General features: G+C 37.7%; 1 protein-coding gene across 1 annotated transcript in view; it reads left to right on the top strand.

The window, feature by feature from the left end:
• Cftr (cystic fibrosis transmembrane conductance regulator) overlaps positions 1-19822 on the top strand; it is a 165651-nt gene that overhangs the window by 20620 nt on the left and 125209 nt on the right. Inside the window, exon 2 of the mRNA XM_028778439.1 lies at positions 7321-7431. Coding sequence (XP_028634272.1) covers positions 7321-7431 — 111 coding nt within the window. The remainder of the gene's footprint in view (positions 1-7320; positions 7432-19822) is intronic.

Here is a 19822-nt window from a genome sequence, read left to right as displayed (position 1 = left end):
GAATGTTGAACATTTCTTTAGGTGCTTCTTGGCCATTCAATATTCCTCATTTGAAATAATTCTTTGTTTCTCAAGTCCAAGTGGATCAAGGACCTCCACATAAAACCAGATACACTGAAACTAATAGAAGAGAAAGTGGGGAAGAGCCTTGAACACATAGGCATAGGGGAAAATTTCCTGAACAGAACACCAATGGTTTATGCTCTAAGATCAACAATCACAAATAGAACCTAATAAAATTACAAAGCTTCTGTAAGGCAAAGGAAACTGTCAATAGGAAATAACGGCAACCAACAGATTGGGAAAGATCTTGACCAAAGCTACATTCGATAGAAAGCTAATATCCAGTATATACAAAGAAGTTAGACTCCAGAGAACCAAATAACCCTATTAAAAATGGGAAATGCCTGTGTTTTTGTTGTTATTTTGTTTTTGTTTTTAGGGTTTTTAAAATATATTTCTTAGACTGGCCTGCAGTTGACAGGGAAAATTCATTGGTAGGAGACATTTGACTTGATTTATTGGTTTAATCTCAAGATGTAAAATCTTTCTTTAAGATGATTTCAGATAGCTACCAGATTTTAGTTTTTAAAATTCTCTTTAGACTTAGGATGTATATAAGGAGTGTTTTGCCTATATGTATATATGTGTACTGCATGTGTGCCTGGAGCCCTCAAAGGTCAGAAAAAGATATCAGATCCCTTGGACCTGAAGTCCCAGATGTTGTAAGTCACTATGTGGGTGCTGAGAATCAAATCATGGTTCTCTGTAAGAGCATCAAATGCTCTAAACCACTGATCGTTCCTCCTGTCCCTAGATTTTAGTTTTTATATTTTACTTTGAACCATTTTCAATTTGGGAACATAAATATAGGTTTGCTGTAGTGTAACTGATAAGAAATACTACCTAATAACAAAATACAGATGGAGAGCTGTATGATGTGTGAGTATATTATACTACTGAACTTATTTTGCCTCCAGTAGTTGAGCTATGGTTCCCTCGTTAAAACTAGGTATCACTGTATAACATTATGTCTTTAAAAATCTGAGATAACAAAGGATGGTTTGTATAAAAGCATCTCACACATGATGTTACTTTCCACTGATCTGGAAGCTCATTTAGAGGAATGGCCACTAAATCTTGTACATGAGTCAAAAGAATCATGGTTATATTTTTTAAGGGGATAAGATGATTTTAAACTTGCTTCTAAATGCCTTTGTAGGCATGGTATTGGAGGACAGTAAAGTTCTGCTTGCTTAACAGATAATAATGTGTCATTTTAATATTTTCAAATATATTGAGAGCACAAGGCTCCTAGTAGGTGGAATACATTTTCTTAAACTGTTCTCCAGATCATCATTCTTTCCATCCCTTTCCATGAGCCTTCTGAGATTTCAAAGCTCTGCCAGTGGTGATCATCACACTTGAGTCTTTCTAGCTGAGCTGAATTAGGTACTAGCTGCTAAATGTAGCCATTGTTAAATATCAAATTATAGAACTTAAATTACATTAATGTAAACAAAGGTTCAAGGGGTTATCACTTTGCATTTATTTTGTACCTTACTGTTATGGTATTAAGGTCATTTGTGTTCATTGTCTCTAAGAAGGTAGACATACTAATATTTTATGTAGGTCAGTACTCTTCTGAGTTCTCATCTGTGGTTGCTTGAAGCTGATCATGGAAAGAACCTTTATAAAGCAGTGAATGCTGAAGGTCATGAGTCAGCTTTTGCTTTTGTTTTCTGGAAAGAGGGTTATTATTTGTTTTCAGAACACACCCCTACCCACTGCCTATTAGTTTTCACTTCCCTTGCTTTTAGTCTGATTTTGTGCCTTATTTTAATACAACTCACTCTACTTACTTTTCTAAAGCTAAACATGGTTAAATGAATTCAAAAGAATGTGAAGAAATCTTTGACGTTAGTAATTTAGAAAAGTTTTATGCCTCTGAGTACCATTTCCTAATCCTGGTAATAAGGCAACTCCCCTCTTTGTCCTGTTTGCTTAACAGAAATTTCAAATGCAAATAACAATGTGCTAATGGTTGTGAAACTTCTTTGGCAATTGCTAAATAGATGCTTAAAAAATTGTAGTAAACTCTTGTGTCAAGTTTATGCGGGGTAATAGGCTAAATCACATCACATCCTACAATACTATTCCGTTTTACCTCCTATACTAACTGCCAGCTACATTTCAAAGTCACTTTCCTTCTGTGAGAAGCTGGGGCAGGGAGTACTTACCCTTTCTTTTTTTTTTCTCTCTCTCTTTTTTTTTATTAGATGTTTTATTTACATTTCCTATGTTGTCCCCTTACCCCCTCCCCCACCCACCCAGGAACCCCCTATCTCCTCACCCCTCCTCCTTCTTTTCTGCGGATGTAACCCCTGCCTACCCCCCCACTCCCACCTCCCCACCCTCAAAATTCTCACCCCCTGGGGCGTCCAGCCTTCACAAAGTCAAGGATCTCTTCTTCCACCTATGCCCAGCAGGGCCTCCACTCTTACTTATTCAGCTGAAGCCCTGGATCCCTCCCTAAGTGCTCCCAGGCTGGTGGTTTAGACCCTGGGAGCTGTGGTTGGTTGGTATTGTTGCTCTCCTCATGGGGCCACAAACCCTTTCAGCTCCAATGGCCTTCGCTCTAACTCCTCCATTGGGAACCCCAATATCAGTTCAATGGCTAGTTGTGAGCATCTGCCTCTCAATATGTCAGACTCTTGAAGACCTCTGAGGAGACATCCATATCAGGCTCTTATCAGCATGCACTTCCTGACTTCCACATCAGCATCTACCTTTGGTGACTGCACATGGGATGGATACTCAGGTGGAATGGTCTTCAGATGGCCCCTCCTTCAGTTTCTGTCTCTCACTTTGTCTCCATATTTGCTCCCTTGAGTATTTTGTTGCTCCTTCTAAGAAAGACCGAATCACCCCAACTTGGTCTTCCTTCTTCATGAGCTTCATGTGGCCTGTGAGTTGCATCCTGGACATTTCACGGTTCTGGGCTAATATCCAATAATCAGTGAGTGAATACCATGTGTGTTCTTTTGTGATTGGCTTACCTCACTCAGGATGATATTTTCTAGTTCCATTCATTTACCTAGGAAACCCTCGAATTCAATGTTTTTAATAGCTGAGTAATACTCCATTGTGTAAATATACCACATTTTTTTAATCCATTCCTCAGTTGAAGGACATCTGGGTTCTTTCCAGCTCCTGGCTATTATAAATAAGGCTGCTATGAACATAGTTGAGCATAAGTCCTTGTTATATGTTCGAGCATCTTCTGGGTATATGCCTAGGAGTGGTATAGCTGGATCCTCAGGTAATGCTATGTCCAATTTTCTGAGGAACCGCTAGACTGATTTCCAAAGTGGTTGCACCATCTTGCAGTCCCACTAACAATGGAGGAGTGTTCCTCTTTTTCCACACCCTTGCCAGCATCTACTATCACCTGAGTTTTTAATCTTAGCCATTCTGACTGGTGTGAGATGGAATCTCAGGGTTGTTTTGATTTACATTTCCCTGACGACTAAGGATACTGAACATTTCTTTAGGTGCTTTTCGGCCATTCGAGTTTCCTCCATTGAAAATTCTTTGTTAAGCTCTATACCCCATTTTGTAATAGGGTTATTTGGTTGTCTGGAGTCTAATTTCTTGAGTTCTTTGTATATATTGGATATTAGCCCTCTATCGGATGTAGGATTGGTAAAGATCTTTTTCCAGTTTGTTGGTTGTCGTTTTGTCCTATTGACAGTGTCCTTTGCCTTACAGAAACTTTGCAATTTTATGAAGTCCCATTTGTCAATTCTTGATCTTAGAGCATATGCCATCGGTGTTCTGTTCAGGAACTTTTCTCCTGTGCCCAAGTATTCGAGGCTTTTCCCCACCTTCTCTTCTATTAGTTTCAGTGTATCTGGTTTTATGTGAAGGTCCTTTATCCACTTAGACTTGAGCTTTGTACAAGGAGATAAGAATGGGTCAATTTTCATTCTTCTACATGTTGTCCTTCAGTTGAACCAGCACCATTTGTTGAAAATGCTGTCCTTTTTCCACTGGACAGTTTTAACTTTTTTGTCAAAGATCAAGTGACCATAGGTGTGTGGGTTCATTTCTGGGTCTTCAATTCTATTCCATTGATCTTCCTGCCTGTCTCTGTACCAATACCAAGTAGTTTTTATCACTATTGCTCTGTAGTACAGCTTGAGGTCAGGGATGGTGATTCCTCTAGAAGTTCTTTTATTGTTGAGAATAGTTTTCGCTATCCTGGGTTTTTTGTTATTCCATATGAATTTGAGAATTTTCTTTTCTAATTCTGTGAAGAATTGAGTTGGGATTTTAATGGGGATTGCATTGAATCTGTAGATTGCTTTTGGCAAGATGGCCATTTTTATTATATTAATCCTGCCAATCCATGAGCATGGGAGATCTTTCCATCTTCTGAGATCTTCTTCGATTTCTTTCTTCAGGGACTTGAAGTTCTTGTCGTACAGATCTTTCACTTGCTTGGTTAGATTCACACCAAGGTATTTTATGTTATTTGCAATTATTGTGAAGGATGTCATTTCCCTAATTTCTTTTTCAGCCTGTTTATCTTTCATGTAGAGGAAGGCTACTGATTTGTTTGAGTTGATTTTATAACCAGCCACTTTGCTGAAGTTGTTTATCAGGTTTAGGAGTTCTCTTGTGGAAGTTTTGGGGTCACTTAAGTATACTATCATATCATCTGCAAATAGTGATATTTTGACTTCTTCCTTTCCTATTTGTATCCCTTTGACTTCTTTTTGTTGTTTAATTGCTCTGGCTAGGACTTCCAGTACTATATTGAATAGGTAGGGGGAGAGTGGGCAGCCTTGTCTAGTCCCTGATCTTAGTGGGATTGCTTCAAGTTTCTCTCCATTTAGTTGGTTTCTCTCCAGTAGATGGTGGCTACTGGTTAAATGATGCCACTAGAGGCACTGCACCATTGTGGCACCATTTTCCTCATGCATCCAGACCACAAGTGGGCTATGAAGACATCTAGTTAACACTTTGTGATAGAAGGCTCTCGCAACTTGTAAACTTGCAAGTTAAAGGGTGAAAGTGACACACTAAACTATAGTCAATCACTAGTGTCTTAGCAAGGAATGGATTATGATTTTACTTAGTCTTAGTGATGGACCTAAATTTACATCAGACTTAAAGACAACTTTCAGAACAATTAAGGACATAGGGCTGGTCCTAGTGATCAAGTCAGGTATGAAAGCAGTATACAGAATATAGACCCTTATGAGGGCAGGATGAGGGTAGTCATGAAGGCCACCTGGAACATTTTGCCCTGGAACAGTATCAAAACATTGACATTTGGCATGACATTTCCTTGCTCTCTCAAATGACTTTGATAGAATATGATTTTCTGTTACATGTTTATCTTGCTTCTCAAATACTGACTTTTGGTGGTTTAGAGTGCATATTTCTTTTCTTTTACATCATTAAAATGTCTCAATAACAATAAATCTTAGACATCTCTCAGGTACAAAAAGAGGTGCTGAAGGAGAAACCAGTTTTGTAAACCACTAAATCCAGATGAGTTTCTTCCTTAAACAAATACACAAAATTTGACTTGGCGGTGATTGCCCAGGCCTTTAATCTCAGCACTTCAGAAACAGAGACAGATATCTCTGTGAGTTCAAGGTCACTCTGGTCTATAGAGTGAGTGCCAGAACAGCTAGGGTTACACACACACACACACACACACACACACACACACACACACACACACACACACAAACCTGCCTCAAAACAACAAACAAAAACAAAATTTAAGCTGAGAAATATCTCATTCTTTTGAATTTATTTTAGAAATTTCTCTTGATATGTGACTGATTTTTTTATACTTTTCTTTTCTTCTCTGCCTTTCTTCCTCTCATATATAAATCACACACACACACACACACACACACACACGTACACACACACACGTACACACACAGGATAGCCTCTAAAATCACTTTTTCTTTTTTACCTCAGCCTCCCAAGTTCTGGAACTATAGGCATGTGCCACCATTTCTGACTTGTTGTCAAAATATTTTTAATTGAAAATGAGTATTGTGGTGGTCTGAATGACAATAACCTCCAAAGGCTCATGTATTTGAATACCTGGTCATCAGTTGGTGAAGCTGTTTGGGAAGGATTAAGAGGTTTGGCCTTGTTGGAGGAGGTGTCACTAGTGGCAGGCTTGGAGAGGTGTGTGTGTGAGTGTGTGTGAGTGTGTGTGTGTGTGTGTTAGAATTTCTGATTTCTGTCATTGTGAAGGTTATCCTGCCTTTTGCCATAGTAGTTAAAAGCAGCATGTTTGAGCAAATAGGGCTACTCTGCTTATTTCTTCCATCAGCTTCTCTAGTTTCCATCATAACTTATGTATTAAATTCCTAGTAAGCATCTACAGTGTAAAGAGAACAGATGGTGATGATTCATATTTTCAAGCAATGATATAGTGATAATTATATATATCAGCTAACTGGTATAAACTATTCACTGTTTATACTCACTTTTATTTTTAATTTTTTAAAAAACTTTATTCTTTAATCCTTTTTTACAGTCCAATTGTCATCTACCTCCCAGTCTGCCTTCCAACTGCTCCCCATCTCCTACTTCCTCCCCCAACCACCCCTGGCTCCAAGATGTCCCCATTCCCCACCCCAACCCCACCAGACCTCCCCACTCCCTGGGGTCTCAAGTCTCTTACTGAAGCCAGACGAGGCAGTCCTCTTCTGTATATGTGTTGGGGGCCTCCTCTCAGCTGGTGTATGCTGCCTGGTTGGTGCTCAGTGTCTGAGAGATCTCGGGGGCCAGGGGTTCCAGGTTAGTTGAGACTGCTGGTCTTCCCATGGAGCCACCCTCCTCCTCAGGTTTCTCTAGCTTTTCCTCAATTCAACCACAGGGGTCCCAGGCTTCTGTCCATTGGTTGAGTGCTAGTATCTGCATCTGATTCGTTCAGTAGCTTGTTGGGCCTCTCAGAGGGCAGCCATGCTAGGCTCCTGTCTGCAAGCACACAGCAGCATCAGTAACAGTGTCATAGCTAACTCATTGCTGAATTGCCCTAGGCTACATTTGGGAAAGACTACACTGAAATAGATTTCTTGTCTATTCAGGCTGAAGCAATGACATCAGTTTAGAGGTGTTGGTGTTTATGTGGGTATATCAACTAAGATATAAATTACTATATTTATATAAGTTGTCTTATTTCACTTTCTTTTTGTATGCATACAGTTGGTACAAGAATCATATCTATATTGGAGACCTAATCAAGTGAATAAATCTTTCTGCCCTCTTCTCTTTTAGCTGGACCACACCAATTTTGAGGAAAGGATACAGACACCACTTGGAGTTGTCAGACATATACCAAGTCCCTTCTGCTGATTCAGCTGATCACCTGTCTGAAAAGCTAGAAAGGTATGATCTTATCAATGACTTTACTGGCAAAAGAAAGATATTTTTTCATGTATTTTAGAGAACAGAAAACTGGAATATATTAGAGGTTCTATTTTAAAATGGTGCGTTTAAATAAAATCATCTTACACTCTTGCTGAATCTTGATCAACTCAGGAATAATTAAACGATGAATGAAAGATAGTTACTTTCTTAAGAAATGGCCTCTTCTACAAAAATAAATGATGCATAGGCTGAGAATTTCTATATCTTTAAAGAAATTAGAATGGGGGAAGAATGAGAAAGAATGAAATAACATCATTGTATAGCAAATTATCTATTTGTTTCCAAAATGTTTGTGGCAGCAGGGATGGAATGTATGCCTTTTTACTGTTTGTCAAACACTCTTCAGAATGTGGTGCATTCTTAACCTTAGCCCCCAATAAACTATTTTTTCTGTAGGTTGTCTGAGTCATGGTGCTTTGATAAAGTAATATATATGGGTCAAAATATATAAGTCAGTCAAATATTCTTAAATTAGTGGTTTCTATTATGATTATATAAAGTAAGTGTAGTTTAGCTTACAGATATTAAAACAAAATATATTTGGATTTGTTTTAGGATGGGAACTTACAAATGTATTTTTTCTTTCTAATTTTGGGTTATTGTATTGATAATTTCATACAGGCATATAAGCTTTTGTCAAGTTCATCTTTGAATCCATTCTACTCAATGCCTATTGGATCCTCCCTACCCATTTCCCTTCCATGTGCTTTTGAAAAACTCACTGATTCCACATAGTGCTACCATATGTGGATAGGATAGGACTATCTACTGTATTGTGGTTGACCTTTCTGGCTCCACCCCTGAAAACCGACTCTCCATTAATTACCTCCTTAGGCAGTAATGGGACTTCATAAGCCCTTCCCTATCCATGCTGAGATTCTCTCTGACATGATTGTGTACAGGTCTTATACATGCAGTGTATCTATTGTGAGTTCATATTGTAACAGTGCTGTCATGTTCAGCAAACACAGACAGCACATTCTATATTTCTGCATGTATCCAATAACTCTAGCTTTTAACCTCACCCTACATCCACTTCCATGATAATCCCTGACCAGATAGATATGTCAGTTAGAGCTCAGGACACCACAGTCACTTCTTCATACAGTGGTCAGTTGTGGATCTCAAAATTAATTGCTATCTACTGCAAAAAAGTGGCTTATCTAATGAGAGTTGAGACCTGCATAAATGTATGGATATAGATAAGAATTTCGGCAGTGGGTTGATACTGTGTCTGTTTAGCAGAATACCAGTTCTTCCCTAGGGCTATGATGTAGCTCAGTTAATGGTACCAAGCATAATTTCCATCTTGTAAAGTGGACCTTAAATCCAATCAGAAAAAATTGATTACTACTATATCATTCATGTCTCTCAGTGTCCTACCCATGGACACGTCTTTTCAAAGCCAGTCTTTATTATAGATGACAGCGTTTACACCTGAATAAGACTTACTTTTTCATCCAATCACATGCATAGAACTTTCAGCACTATCCCCACCAACTACTATGGGTGAAGCTCCCTTGTTGCTACCTGATTGATTTTTCACATTTTATGATTCAAGTATCCAATTTCTTTAGCTGTAGGGTCTTACCATCAAACCCTGGAAGCTAACCAAGAACACTGGCAATATGTAGCCTATAATATTTGGGGGCTTATGGGACCCTAGTAACCAAAAACTCTAGAGAGATAATCACTGTCTAGCACTGGGATTTTTTATTAATTAATTTACTTTATATCCTGGTCATAGCTTCCCCTTCCTCCTCTCCTCCCACCTCCATCTCACTTCACCTCCCTGCCATCCTCCTGTCCTCCTTTTCTCCTCAGAAAAGACTCAGAAAAAGGGAAGCCTTTCATGGGTGTTATCCTGCCTTGGTATATCAAGTTACAGTAGCACTAGGCATATCTTCTATTATGCAAGGCAGCCCGGTTAGGGGAAAGAGATCCAAAGGCCAGCTAAAGAGTTGGATATAGCTCTTGCTCCTTCTGTTAGGAGTTTCACATAAAGACCGAGCTGTATGACTGTTGTCAAGGTGTATGACAGGTGTGGTGGGCCATGGTCCCATGTATATACACTCTGTTTGGTGGTTCAGTCTCTGTGGGTCCCTAAAGGCTCATGTTAGTTGGTTCTGTATATTTTATTGTTGTGTGCTTGACCTCTCTGACTGTCAATCTATGTCCCCCTCTTCCGTAGAATTCCTCAGGGTTCATCTAAGTTTTTGGCTAGGCACTGGAATTTTTATTTGCTAGACAATGGTGTCTAAGAGAGGTATCATCCTTCTGTTATTAGGATAACTCCATTTAAAAGCCTTTCTTTTTGTACATATGTATATATTTTAGGAAACTTTCACAGTAACAGGTTCTCATGAATGCTTTTGCTAGCCTTTGTATTTTGTAGTTCCACTTGAATTTTAAGTATTTTTTTCAGTATCTGTGAACTACATTGGGTTTTGATTGCATTGAATCTGTAGACTGTCTTTGATAGGATGGCCAGTTTTATATCACTCCTACCAGTCAATGAGTATGGGGGAATATCATCTTCTGGTATCTTCTTAAAATTTTGTTTGGTGTTTTAAAGTTTTTATTGTATAAATCCTTCAATTCTTTGGTTAGATTTATTCAAAGATAATTTATTTTTTTAGGCTATTGTGAATGGAACTGCTTTTCATGATTTCTTGTATAGGTATTATTTCTGTATAAAGACTATAGGTTATTTTTTTCTGTTAATTTTACACCCTGCTACTTTGCTGAATATACATTCATTGTCTGTAGTAGTTTTTTGCTATCTGTGGTGTTTTATGTATAGAATCATATTTATACCTATTTTGTCTACTACTTTTGTTTTACTTATCTAGCTAAGACATCAAGCACCATATTAAACAGTAGTGAAGAGGGTAGGGTGGACATCCATATCTTCATAATTTAGTAGAAATGCTTCAAATCATCTCCATTTATCATAATGTTGGCTGCAGGCTTGTCTATTACCCTTATTATGTGACATAAGGCCCTGTACCCCTAGATCCTCCAGGACCTTTATCATGAAGGAATGTTGGAATTTGTCAAAGACATATCTCCATACCTAAGGAGATAATTCATGTAGTTTTAATCTCTAGAACCTATTTGTTTGACACATTGCTTTTATTGACTTACGTTTGTTGAATACTTCCTGTATCTCTAGAATGAAGATGATATTTTTATATGTTCTTGAATTTGGTTTACAAGTATTTTATTGAGAATTTTTACATATGAGTCCATCAGAAAGACTGTTTACAATTCTCATTTTTTTGGTGGGTTTTGTGTCTGATCTTGGTATCAGGTAAAGACGTAAAATAATAATTTAGAAATTTTTCTTCCTTTTCTATTTTATCAAACAATTTAAGGACTATTAGTGTTAATTCTTTCAAGGTCTAATAGAATTCTGAATTCTGTGCTGATTCCATCTGGGTGTGTGGGGGGGGAGGGTGTTCATACAGAGATTTTTAATTACTGCTTTTTCATTGACTGTTATTGAGCTGTTTAAATTATCTACTTCATCTTGATTTAACTTTATAGGTCACATGTATCAACAAATCATCTGTTTCTTTGAGAGTTTGCAGTTTAGTAGGAAATACCTTTTTTAAATTGTATTGATTCTTTGAATACCCTGAGTATCTGCTGAAATGGCATTTGTTTCATCTCTAATATTATTTATTTGGGCCTTCTATCTTTTTTAGTGAATTTGGCTAATGATTTGTCAAACTTGTTGCTCTTTTCACAGGACCAACTCTTTGTTTCCTTGATTCATTGTTTTCTTTCTATGTCATTAATTTCAGTCCTGATTTTGAAATATTTCTTCTTATCTACTCTTCTTTGGTATTATTTGTTCTTGTTTTTCCAAGGCCTCTGGGTATATAATTAATTTATTAATTTGAAATCTCAGTGTTGGTTTTTGAAATTTTTTTTGGCTCTTGCTGCTGTAAACTTTCTTCTTCAAACTGCCTTCATATGTCTCATAGATTTTTGTATCCTGTAGTTTCATTTTCCTCTAAGTTTTAGGATTTACTTTTTTTCTTTGACCCAATTATTTAGTCATGAGCTGATTAGTTTCCAAAATTTCACATACTTTCTCGTTGTTGATATCCAGCTTTATTCCATTGTGCCACATGGAATGCAAGGTGTCCTAATACATAGTCAATTTTGAAGAGAGTTCCATAGGTTACTGTGAAGAATGTGTGTTCTTTAATATTTCACTAGGATGTTCTGTAGGTAGCTGTTAGATACACTTGATCTCTGAGATGACTTGTCTGTTGGTAACACTGAGTTTTGAAGCCACTTTTTCCCCTTGAAACTGGGTGCACTTGGATTTTGCATATAAATCAAAATATCTAAATGTAATATCCTCTAAATGGATTGGTTTTTTTTTCAGTAATTTACCTAATGGCAGGGGTGATACCAACTTTTGTTTTACTTATTTATTATTTACTTATTTACTTACCTAGCTACTCTTCTGAGTAGTTTTGGTTTGAAGCTTGTCTTGTCAGGTATTACAGTAGGTATACTTGATTGTTTCTTAGTACTATTTGCTTAGAATACCATTTTCTATCCTATTACCCTAAGCTGAGCTAGTATCTGATGTTGATGGTGATGTATATGCTTCTTAGAGGCAGCAAAAAGGTAGATCTGAGTTTCTAATCCAAGCTGCTAGTCTACATCATTCTATTGAGGAGTTGAGACTTAATATTTTTTTATTGAAAGGTATATTTAATATCTGCCATGTTGTTCTTTTGTGCTATCTTTTTTGATAAACTGTTATAGAATTGTTTACTCTCTGTGACTTCTTGTGAAGCCCGTTTATCTTGTTTTCAGTATTCCTTCCAGTATCCTTTGTAGAGCTGGCTTAGTACCTGTAAATTAATTTAATTTCTTTTTCTCATGGTAAGTTTTTATTTCTCTTTAAATTCTAATATATAATTTTGCTGAATATAATACTATGGGTTTACAATTATGATTTTTTGGAACTCTTGGATCTTTTAGGATATACCCTTTCCAGCCTTTCTGGCTTAGGAAAAAAAAAAACAATGCTTTAGGAGTGAGGTGGGAGATATTGGAAGGAATTAGAGGAAAGGGACTTAGGCTGGGCTTGGGGGAAAAGAGAAAACTGATACACTTTAAGATGTTAAAAGTAAATAAATTTTTTTGATGAAAACTTTCTACTGAATTATCAGGTGGTATTCTGACGGCTCTGCCATTAGAAGAGACTTGTTCTCTTTTTCTCTTTCAATCTCTTTCTCTATTCTGAACTTTTAATGTTTTAACCATACCATGTGCTGAGGAAGTTACTTTTGTGGCTCTGTCTTTCTGGTGTCCTGTGAGTCCTCTTGTACCTAGAAGGGCATCTCTTTTTCTAGGTTTGGAATTTTCCTTCTATGGTTTTATTGTCTATTTATAAAGCCGTCACTTTGGAGTTCCACAGGTTTCCCAAATTTTAGTCAAATATATTTTAAAATTTCTTGCTGACTTTTACTGAGTGACACAATTCCAATATGTTGTCTATAGCCTTCATCCTCTGTTTTCTATATGATCCCAGCTACTGATTAGACTTCCCACTAAGATTTTTACTTGGATTATTGGTTCTTTTCATTTCTAGAATCATTTTAGTTTGAAATTTTCCAACAATTCTCTTCATTGAAGTTTATTATTCTATCTTGTATTGACTTCTTTATTTCGTTAATCCCTATGTTCTTTTGTAGGATATTCATGCCTTTTTTTTTAGATGTTTGAATATACTCATTCTTTATTAGGTGCCATTATTGTAGGATTAGTAATTTATTGAGGAAACATGGTATCTTGGTTTTTCATGTTTATTTCATTTGTGTGCTGAACTTGTACATCTCAAATAGTTATTGAGTTCCCTCCTTCTCTTTTTTATTCAAGTTACCATCTTTCACTGAAGTCATCTACAGTGTTCATTGTTTCAGTAGGGTTGAGAATGTCGTTTCCAAACCATAATTATCTTCAGCTTACAGATGAGCACACCATGGCTTAGAGATAATGCAATTTGCCAACCACTCAATGATGAATAATTCAGTCCAGGTGAATTTATCATAGTTCCCTTTTCTGACTATTGGTTGGGGCCATTGTGATTGTACAAAACCTCAATCAACTAGGTTTATCAATTTAAAAATGGACATTTAATAGCTTATGAAGCCTAAACTATGTGAGTATCTAGGTAGAAGACTAACTAACCTTAGGGGGTCAGTGGGTCCAATATAGCTGAACTCAAATTTCTATTTGTGGTATTTGTCCTATGCTGGCCTATTTCCTTAGATTAGTTTTCTCCTCACGTGGAGCTCTCAGAACCCTATGCTTACACCTTTCTGTGCCACAGAAGATAAGTCTTCCTTCCTCCCCTCTCCTCTTTCTTTCCTTCCTACCTTCTTTCCTTCCTTCTTCCACCTCTCTGTTTTTTCTTTAAACACCAAATTTATAGAATTATCTGGCCTTATACTTTTGTGCTTTGTTTTATGACTTCTGTTTTGACAGAATTTTAAAAATTCATCTATTGTGTTTTAATTCACTCTTTGTCTTAGAATGGATACATACGTTCTAATAAGAAATAAATTCTATTCTATATAATTGTCATTGCTACAATTTTGTATCTCTTCATCTTATTTCTTTTTTTGGTTTTAATTATTTTTTATTTTTTATTCTTATTTTTTAAAATGTTAACCAAAGGCTTTATAAGTTTGGTAATGCTCAATGACAAGATGCCCATACAATCAGAAGTGTAACCCAATACCCAACCTGGATATACCAACTATCTTTGACTGGCGGAAACACATAAACATCCGCCTCCATGTTCCCCTCCTCCACCCTCCACCTCTCTCTCTCTCTCTCTCTCTCTCTCTCTCTCTCTCTCTCTCTCATCTACTAGCTCCTCCTCCTCTTCTTACTCCTCCTCTTCCTCTCCTTACTCTTCCCACCATAGCTCCTCCTACATATCATCCTTCCTGTTAAGATAAAACTTTTTTCTCAAAATACAATTAGAGCATAACTATACCAATTTGTATGAGTAAGGTACAAGGTAGACCTAATACCCAGTCCATCATTTTGTTGATTAACCAGAACCTTTGTCATCACTCCTACCTAAGACTTAGTTCTGAACCTGCCTTTTTTCTTGGCTTTAGAATGAATGTCAGCTGAAAACCATCCTCTCGAGTCTTCTCTCTCAAAGTAAATAGCTGGGATTAGCTATGAGACTATAAGTCTTCAACCCTGTTAGAAATCCAGAATGACTGAATTAACTGAAATTATGGGACGCATAAAGCATAACTTCTAAAACGTAGCCAATTTATAGAGACCGCTGAACACCTGGACAGTCCCTATACTACAAAACGTTGGAGCATCTGATCTTCAGCCTTCTGGCCCAGGATCATCTGATAGACTTAGTGATGCAGAATTATTAAGGGCTGATTACTCTGTCTTAGCAGATATAATCAGTTGACTATTCCTCAAGTGTGTCCTTTTCAGGACAGTAATTTGTCTGTAGATGACAACAGGCAATTCTTGCCTAGTGGCTGTCTCACCACAACTGGAGTAACTCCAAAGATGCTCAGTTTCTTAGAATCCAAGACAGGACGCTATCAGGAGCAGATAGGTCTCTAATAAAAATGAACCTTAATGCAGAAATGTTTGTAACATCAATTCTGTGGATTTCTGACGTTTTGAAAACCAACTATCCATGTAAGGTAATCTGGACTGTTGTCTGTTAACTCCTCTCAGCTATTTCTAAATAAAATATAGAAAACACCCTAACAATAAACTCAGAGCCATGAATTTGCTATGGTCCTTAACTCACAGGCTAACCATCTCAAATCAGTTAAAAAAAAAAAACAGTTAAAGAAGGACTGGTTCTAAGCCTTGTATTCCTAAATGTGTTGTATAGGCACAATGCCTATGAGAGTAACAATATTAATCTCACTTCTATATCATTAAGAAACTCGTACCAATGAAAACCAAAGTTTGAAATCAAAGAGAATTTTGTACCATTTAAGAAATTATAACCTCAGCTTAATAACAATTATACAGATTTCTACCAATACGTTATGGCTATGCAATAAATCCTAGCTATTCCTCCCTGTTCCAACAAAACCACTACTTTTCCTTAGAAAGACAGCCCAATTTTAACCACCTCTGTCCCCAAGCCCAGGGAATAGGGGAACCGACTCTTCATTAACTTCTTCAAGCTGATTACGGGCATTGAGATATTAGAAGAGGGCGGGGGGGGGGAGAGTAAATTGATAAGCCTCTGGCATCTGTGTCTTCACTGCATTCAGCTGAGATTCCAGGACATCAGAGGTTCGAGCAGGTCTGCTCAGATCGCTTGATGAGTAGATATACCAAGGCTGTGTATTCTGCAATATATAATTCTCAAAACAAATTTTAGTATCAAGACATTTTTGTTTGAATTCTGCAATCTAGTCTTCTGATGGCCTGTCTCTATCATAACTAATCCATATAATTCTGGGAGTTTCTATGAGGGTGTGCTCTCACCATCCTCCCATTCCTGCCTCCCTGCTCTCAGAGTCCCCAACACTAGGGAATCCAAACTATTGGGTACCAAGGCTCTCTACTTCCACTGATGCCTCACAAGACCACCCTCAACTACCTATACAGGAGGAGCCATGTTCTTCCCTTTGTGTTCTTGGGCTGGAGGTTTTAGAATGGCCACTCCAGCTTGTTTCTTAGGACCATTTGCTTGAAAATTTGTTTCCAGCCTTTTACTCTAAGGTAGTGTTTGTCTTTGTTACTGAGGTGGGTTTCCTGTATGTAGCAAAATGCTGGGTCCTGTTTACGTATCCAGTCCATTAGCCTATGTCTTTTTATTGGGGAATTGAGTCCGTTGGTGTTAAGAGATATTAAGGAACAGTGATTGTTGCTTCCTGTTATTTTTGTTATGAAAGGTGGAATTATCTTTGTGTTTATATCTTCTTTTAGATTTGTTGGAAGAGGATTACTTTCTTACTCTGTCTAGGGTATAATTTCCCTCCTTGTATTGGAGCTTTCCTGCTAATATCCTTTGTAATGCCGGGTTTGTGGAAAGATATTGTGTAAATTTGGTTTTGTCATGGAATATCTTGCTTTCTCCATCTATGGTAATTGAGAGTTTTGCTGGGTATAGTAGCCGGGGCTGGCATTTGTGTTCTCTTAGGGTCTGTATGATGTCAGTCCATGATCTTCTGGCTTTTATAGTCTCTGGTGAGAAGTCTGGTGTAGTTCTTATAGGTCTGCCTTTATATGTTACTTGGCGTTTTTCCCTTACTGCTTTTAATATTCTTTCTTTGTTTTGTGCATTTGGTGTTTTGATTATTATGTGGCAGAAGGTATTTCTTCTCTGGTCGAGTCTATTTGGAGTTCTGTAGGCTTCTTGTATGTTTATGGGTTTCTCATTCTTAGGTTAGGGAAGTTTTCTTCTATAATTTTGTTGAAGATATTATTGGCCCTTTAAGTTGGGAATCTTCACTGTCATCTATACCTATTATCCTCAGGTTTGGTCTTCTCATTGAGTCCTGGATTTCCTGGATGTTTTGTGTTAAGAACTTTTTGCATTTTGCGCCTTCTTTGACAGCTGTGTCAATATTTTCTATGGTATCTTCTGCACCTGAGATTTTGTCTTCTATCTCTTGTATTCTGTTGGTGATGCTTGCATCTATGACTCCTGTTTTTTTCCTAGGTTTTCTATCTCCAGAGTAGTCTCTCTTTGTGATTTCTTTATTGTTTCTACTTCCATTTTTATGTTCTGGATGGATTTGTTCAATTCCTTCACCTGTTTGGTTGTGTTCTCTTTTAATTCTTTAAGGGATTTTTGTGTTTCCTCTTTAAGGGCTTCTACCTGTTTACCCGTGTTCTCCTCAAATTCTTTGAGAATGTTATTTATGTCCTTCTTAAAGTCCTCTATCATCATCATTAGAGGTGATTTTAAATCTGAATCTTGCTTTCCTGGTGATATGGGGAATTCAGGACTTTCTAGTGTGGGAGAACTAGGTTCTAATGATGCCAAGTTCCCTGGGTGCTTATGTTCTTGTGCTTGTCTTTTGCCATTTGAATCACCTTAGCGCTACGTGCCCTGTCTCTTATTGGTGCCTGTTTTTCCTGTTATCTTGGTTGTTTCATAACTGTGTGGGGTGTGTGTTGCTACTAGGGTTAGAGCTGGGGCCCAAGATCTGCTCAGTGCTTGGGCCCAGACAGGAAGGAACCAGTGTTCCGGACCAGGAGTGAATTCCTGGATCCTGGTGGGTCCCAGTTACTCCCTGTTCGGGGGGAGGGGGGTTGCTGTCTCCTTACCTAAGATGCTGCCCAGGAGCATCTAACGAGCTCCTGGGAGGCCTTCTTCCTCTGGGTTTTGTGAGATTGGGTACAGAGCAGCCGCCCGAGATCTGCTCAGTGCTCGGGCCCAGACCGGAAGGTTCATCTTATTTCTTGTTAATATATTTATTGAAACCACTCCTTTACTCGATTGGGAAGTGACTGAAGTTTTCAGTCGGCTGGCTGAGGTCCATTGATTGACTCCTCTGCTTCACTTTTGTGGCCATGAGATGGAATGATTTGTATCACTGCAGTGTGAAAACCAGAAACCCACTCTGTGTTCCAACTAACCTATGAGCTTTGCCAGTCTGGAACTCTTTCCCCTCATTAAGCTTCTTTACTGTGTTGCTGGATTAATACCTTCTACTTTGATTGCTAATTGCTCTAGAGCTACAGATTATTCAAGTCCTATGATTAAAATGACAGCTTCTTTCCCCCTTAAGTCTACATCTCTTCCATTTCATAGCTGACAATTCTTTGCTCTTCTGGTCTCCACTTGCTTATTATCCATTTATATATTTATTCCTGAAATATGGATTCTGGTTTGACCATATTTCTCAAATTGCATTGATGAGGGATAACAGTGACCCCTTACTGTCAAATGTGACACTTTTTTGTATTTACTATCCCACTGTTATTGGTATCCATTCATTCATCCATTCATCCATTCATTCAACCATTTTTCTTTTTTTTTGGTTTATAGACATTCACCCTTCTCCATTTCCTAATAAAGTTTATCATTAAATTATAATTGATGTATTGAAAATTTTTAATGAGACCTATGCAAGGGCATGGAGAATATACTGCTACTGTGTATTCTTGTGACCTACTTTTTTTTTTTTTTCGGTTTTTCGAGACAGGATTTCTCTGTGTAGCCCTGGCTGTCCTGGAACTCACTCTGTAGACCAGGCTGGCCTCGAACTCAGAAATCCGCCTGTCTCTGCCTCCCAAGTGCTGGGATTAAAGGCGTGCGCCACCACCGCCCGGCTACTTTTTTTTTAAAATAAAGTTTATTTACTTATTCCCTTTACAACTCAGTATCAGCTCTTCCTCTCCTCCCAGTATCTCCTGACACAAGTTCTCCTTCCATTACTTCTTCTGAATGGGACATGTTCCTTTGGGTGTCAAATCCCCACCCCAGCACACCAAGTCACCTTGGGACCAGGTACATCACCTCCCACTGAGACTCTCTAAATATCACAGATGAAGAAACTGGCTCCATGTTTGTGAATAAAGAGTACAAGAGGATCATGAATTGGCTAGGCCTTGATCAGCTGCCATTAGCAAGTTTCTCAGGGACGTCATGGTCCATGTACTGAGACTCCCAAGCTTTTCATTAATCTCAGTTGTATGTTCTTCCTCTGAAGTGATGTGGAACCATATTTAGTTATGCTAACCTAATGATAACGAGAATAGCCATTAATGAAATACAAGGCCTTTATCTGAGTTGTGTTCTTGTCTGTGGTTCATGGAATTTTTTCATCTCAGCACAATTTGAAAATGAGCCCAAGACATGTTTTTATCCATTACAATAATTATAAATATGTTTTCTTAATAAACAGTGACAACAGCCTACAACAAACCAGCTGATATTCTGCTAGTACTGAAATAGAATTTTGTCAGTACTATTTACTACCTATCCTTATGAACATATTTTTATTTTGCTCTATTTTCAAATTCTTATACACTACTAAATGAATTCAGTAGTTGGATATGAAGTTAATGATAATTCTTTCATTTTTTTCTTTAAAACACCAAATAGGTTTTCTTTGTGTTAAATAATAAAACATTCACCTGATGTTTCCCCTTTCATTAGCATATCTGTTGGTATTGTCATTGTTCAGGTCTCTTCTAGGCAACCAGATTGTTGATATTATAGGTGTAGCTTCCCTGTCATTTCTAGAAGTCATATCTCATAGCAGACTTTCTGGCTTTCTGGCTCTCACAGTGCTCTAGCCCCTTCTTTCAAGAGCACCACTGCTAGACAAAGAACTATAGACAACTGAGA

This window comes from Grammomys surdaster, unplaced genomic scaffold (assembly GCF_004785775.1).
Source record: "Grammomys surdaster isolate TR1022 unplaced genomic scaffold, NIH_TR_1.0 335, whole genome shotgun sequence".
In the NCBI taxonomy this organism is placed as follows: Eukaryota; Metazoa; Chordata; class Mammalia; order Rodentia; family Muridae; genus Grammomys; species Grammomys surdaster.
Note: the sequence above shows the minus strand (reverse complement) of the source record. Positions and strands in the feature narration are given on the sequence as shown.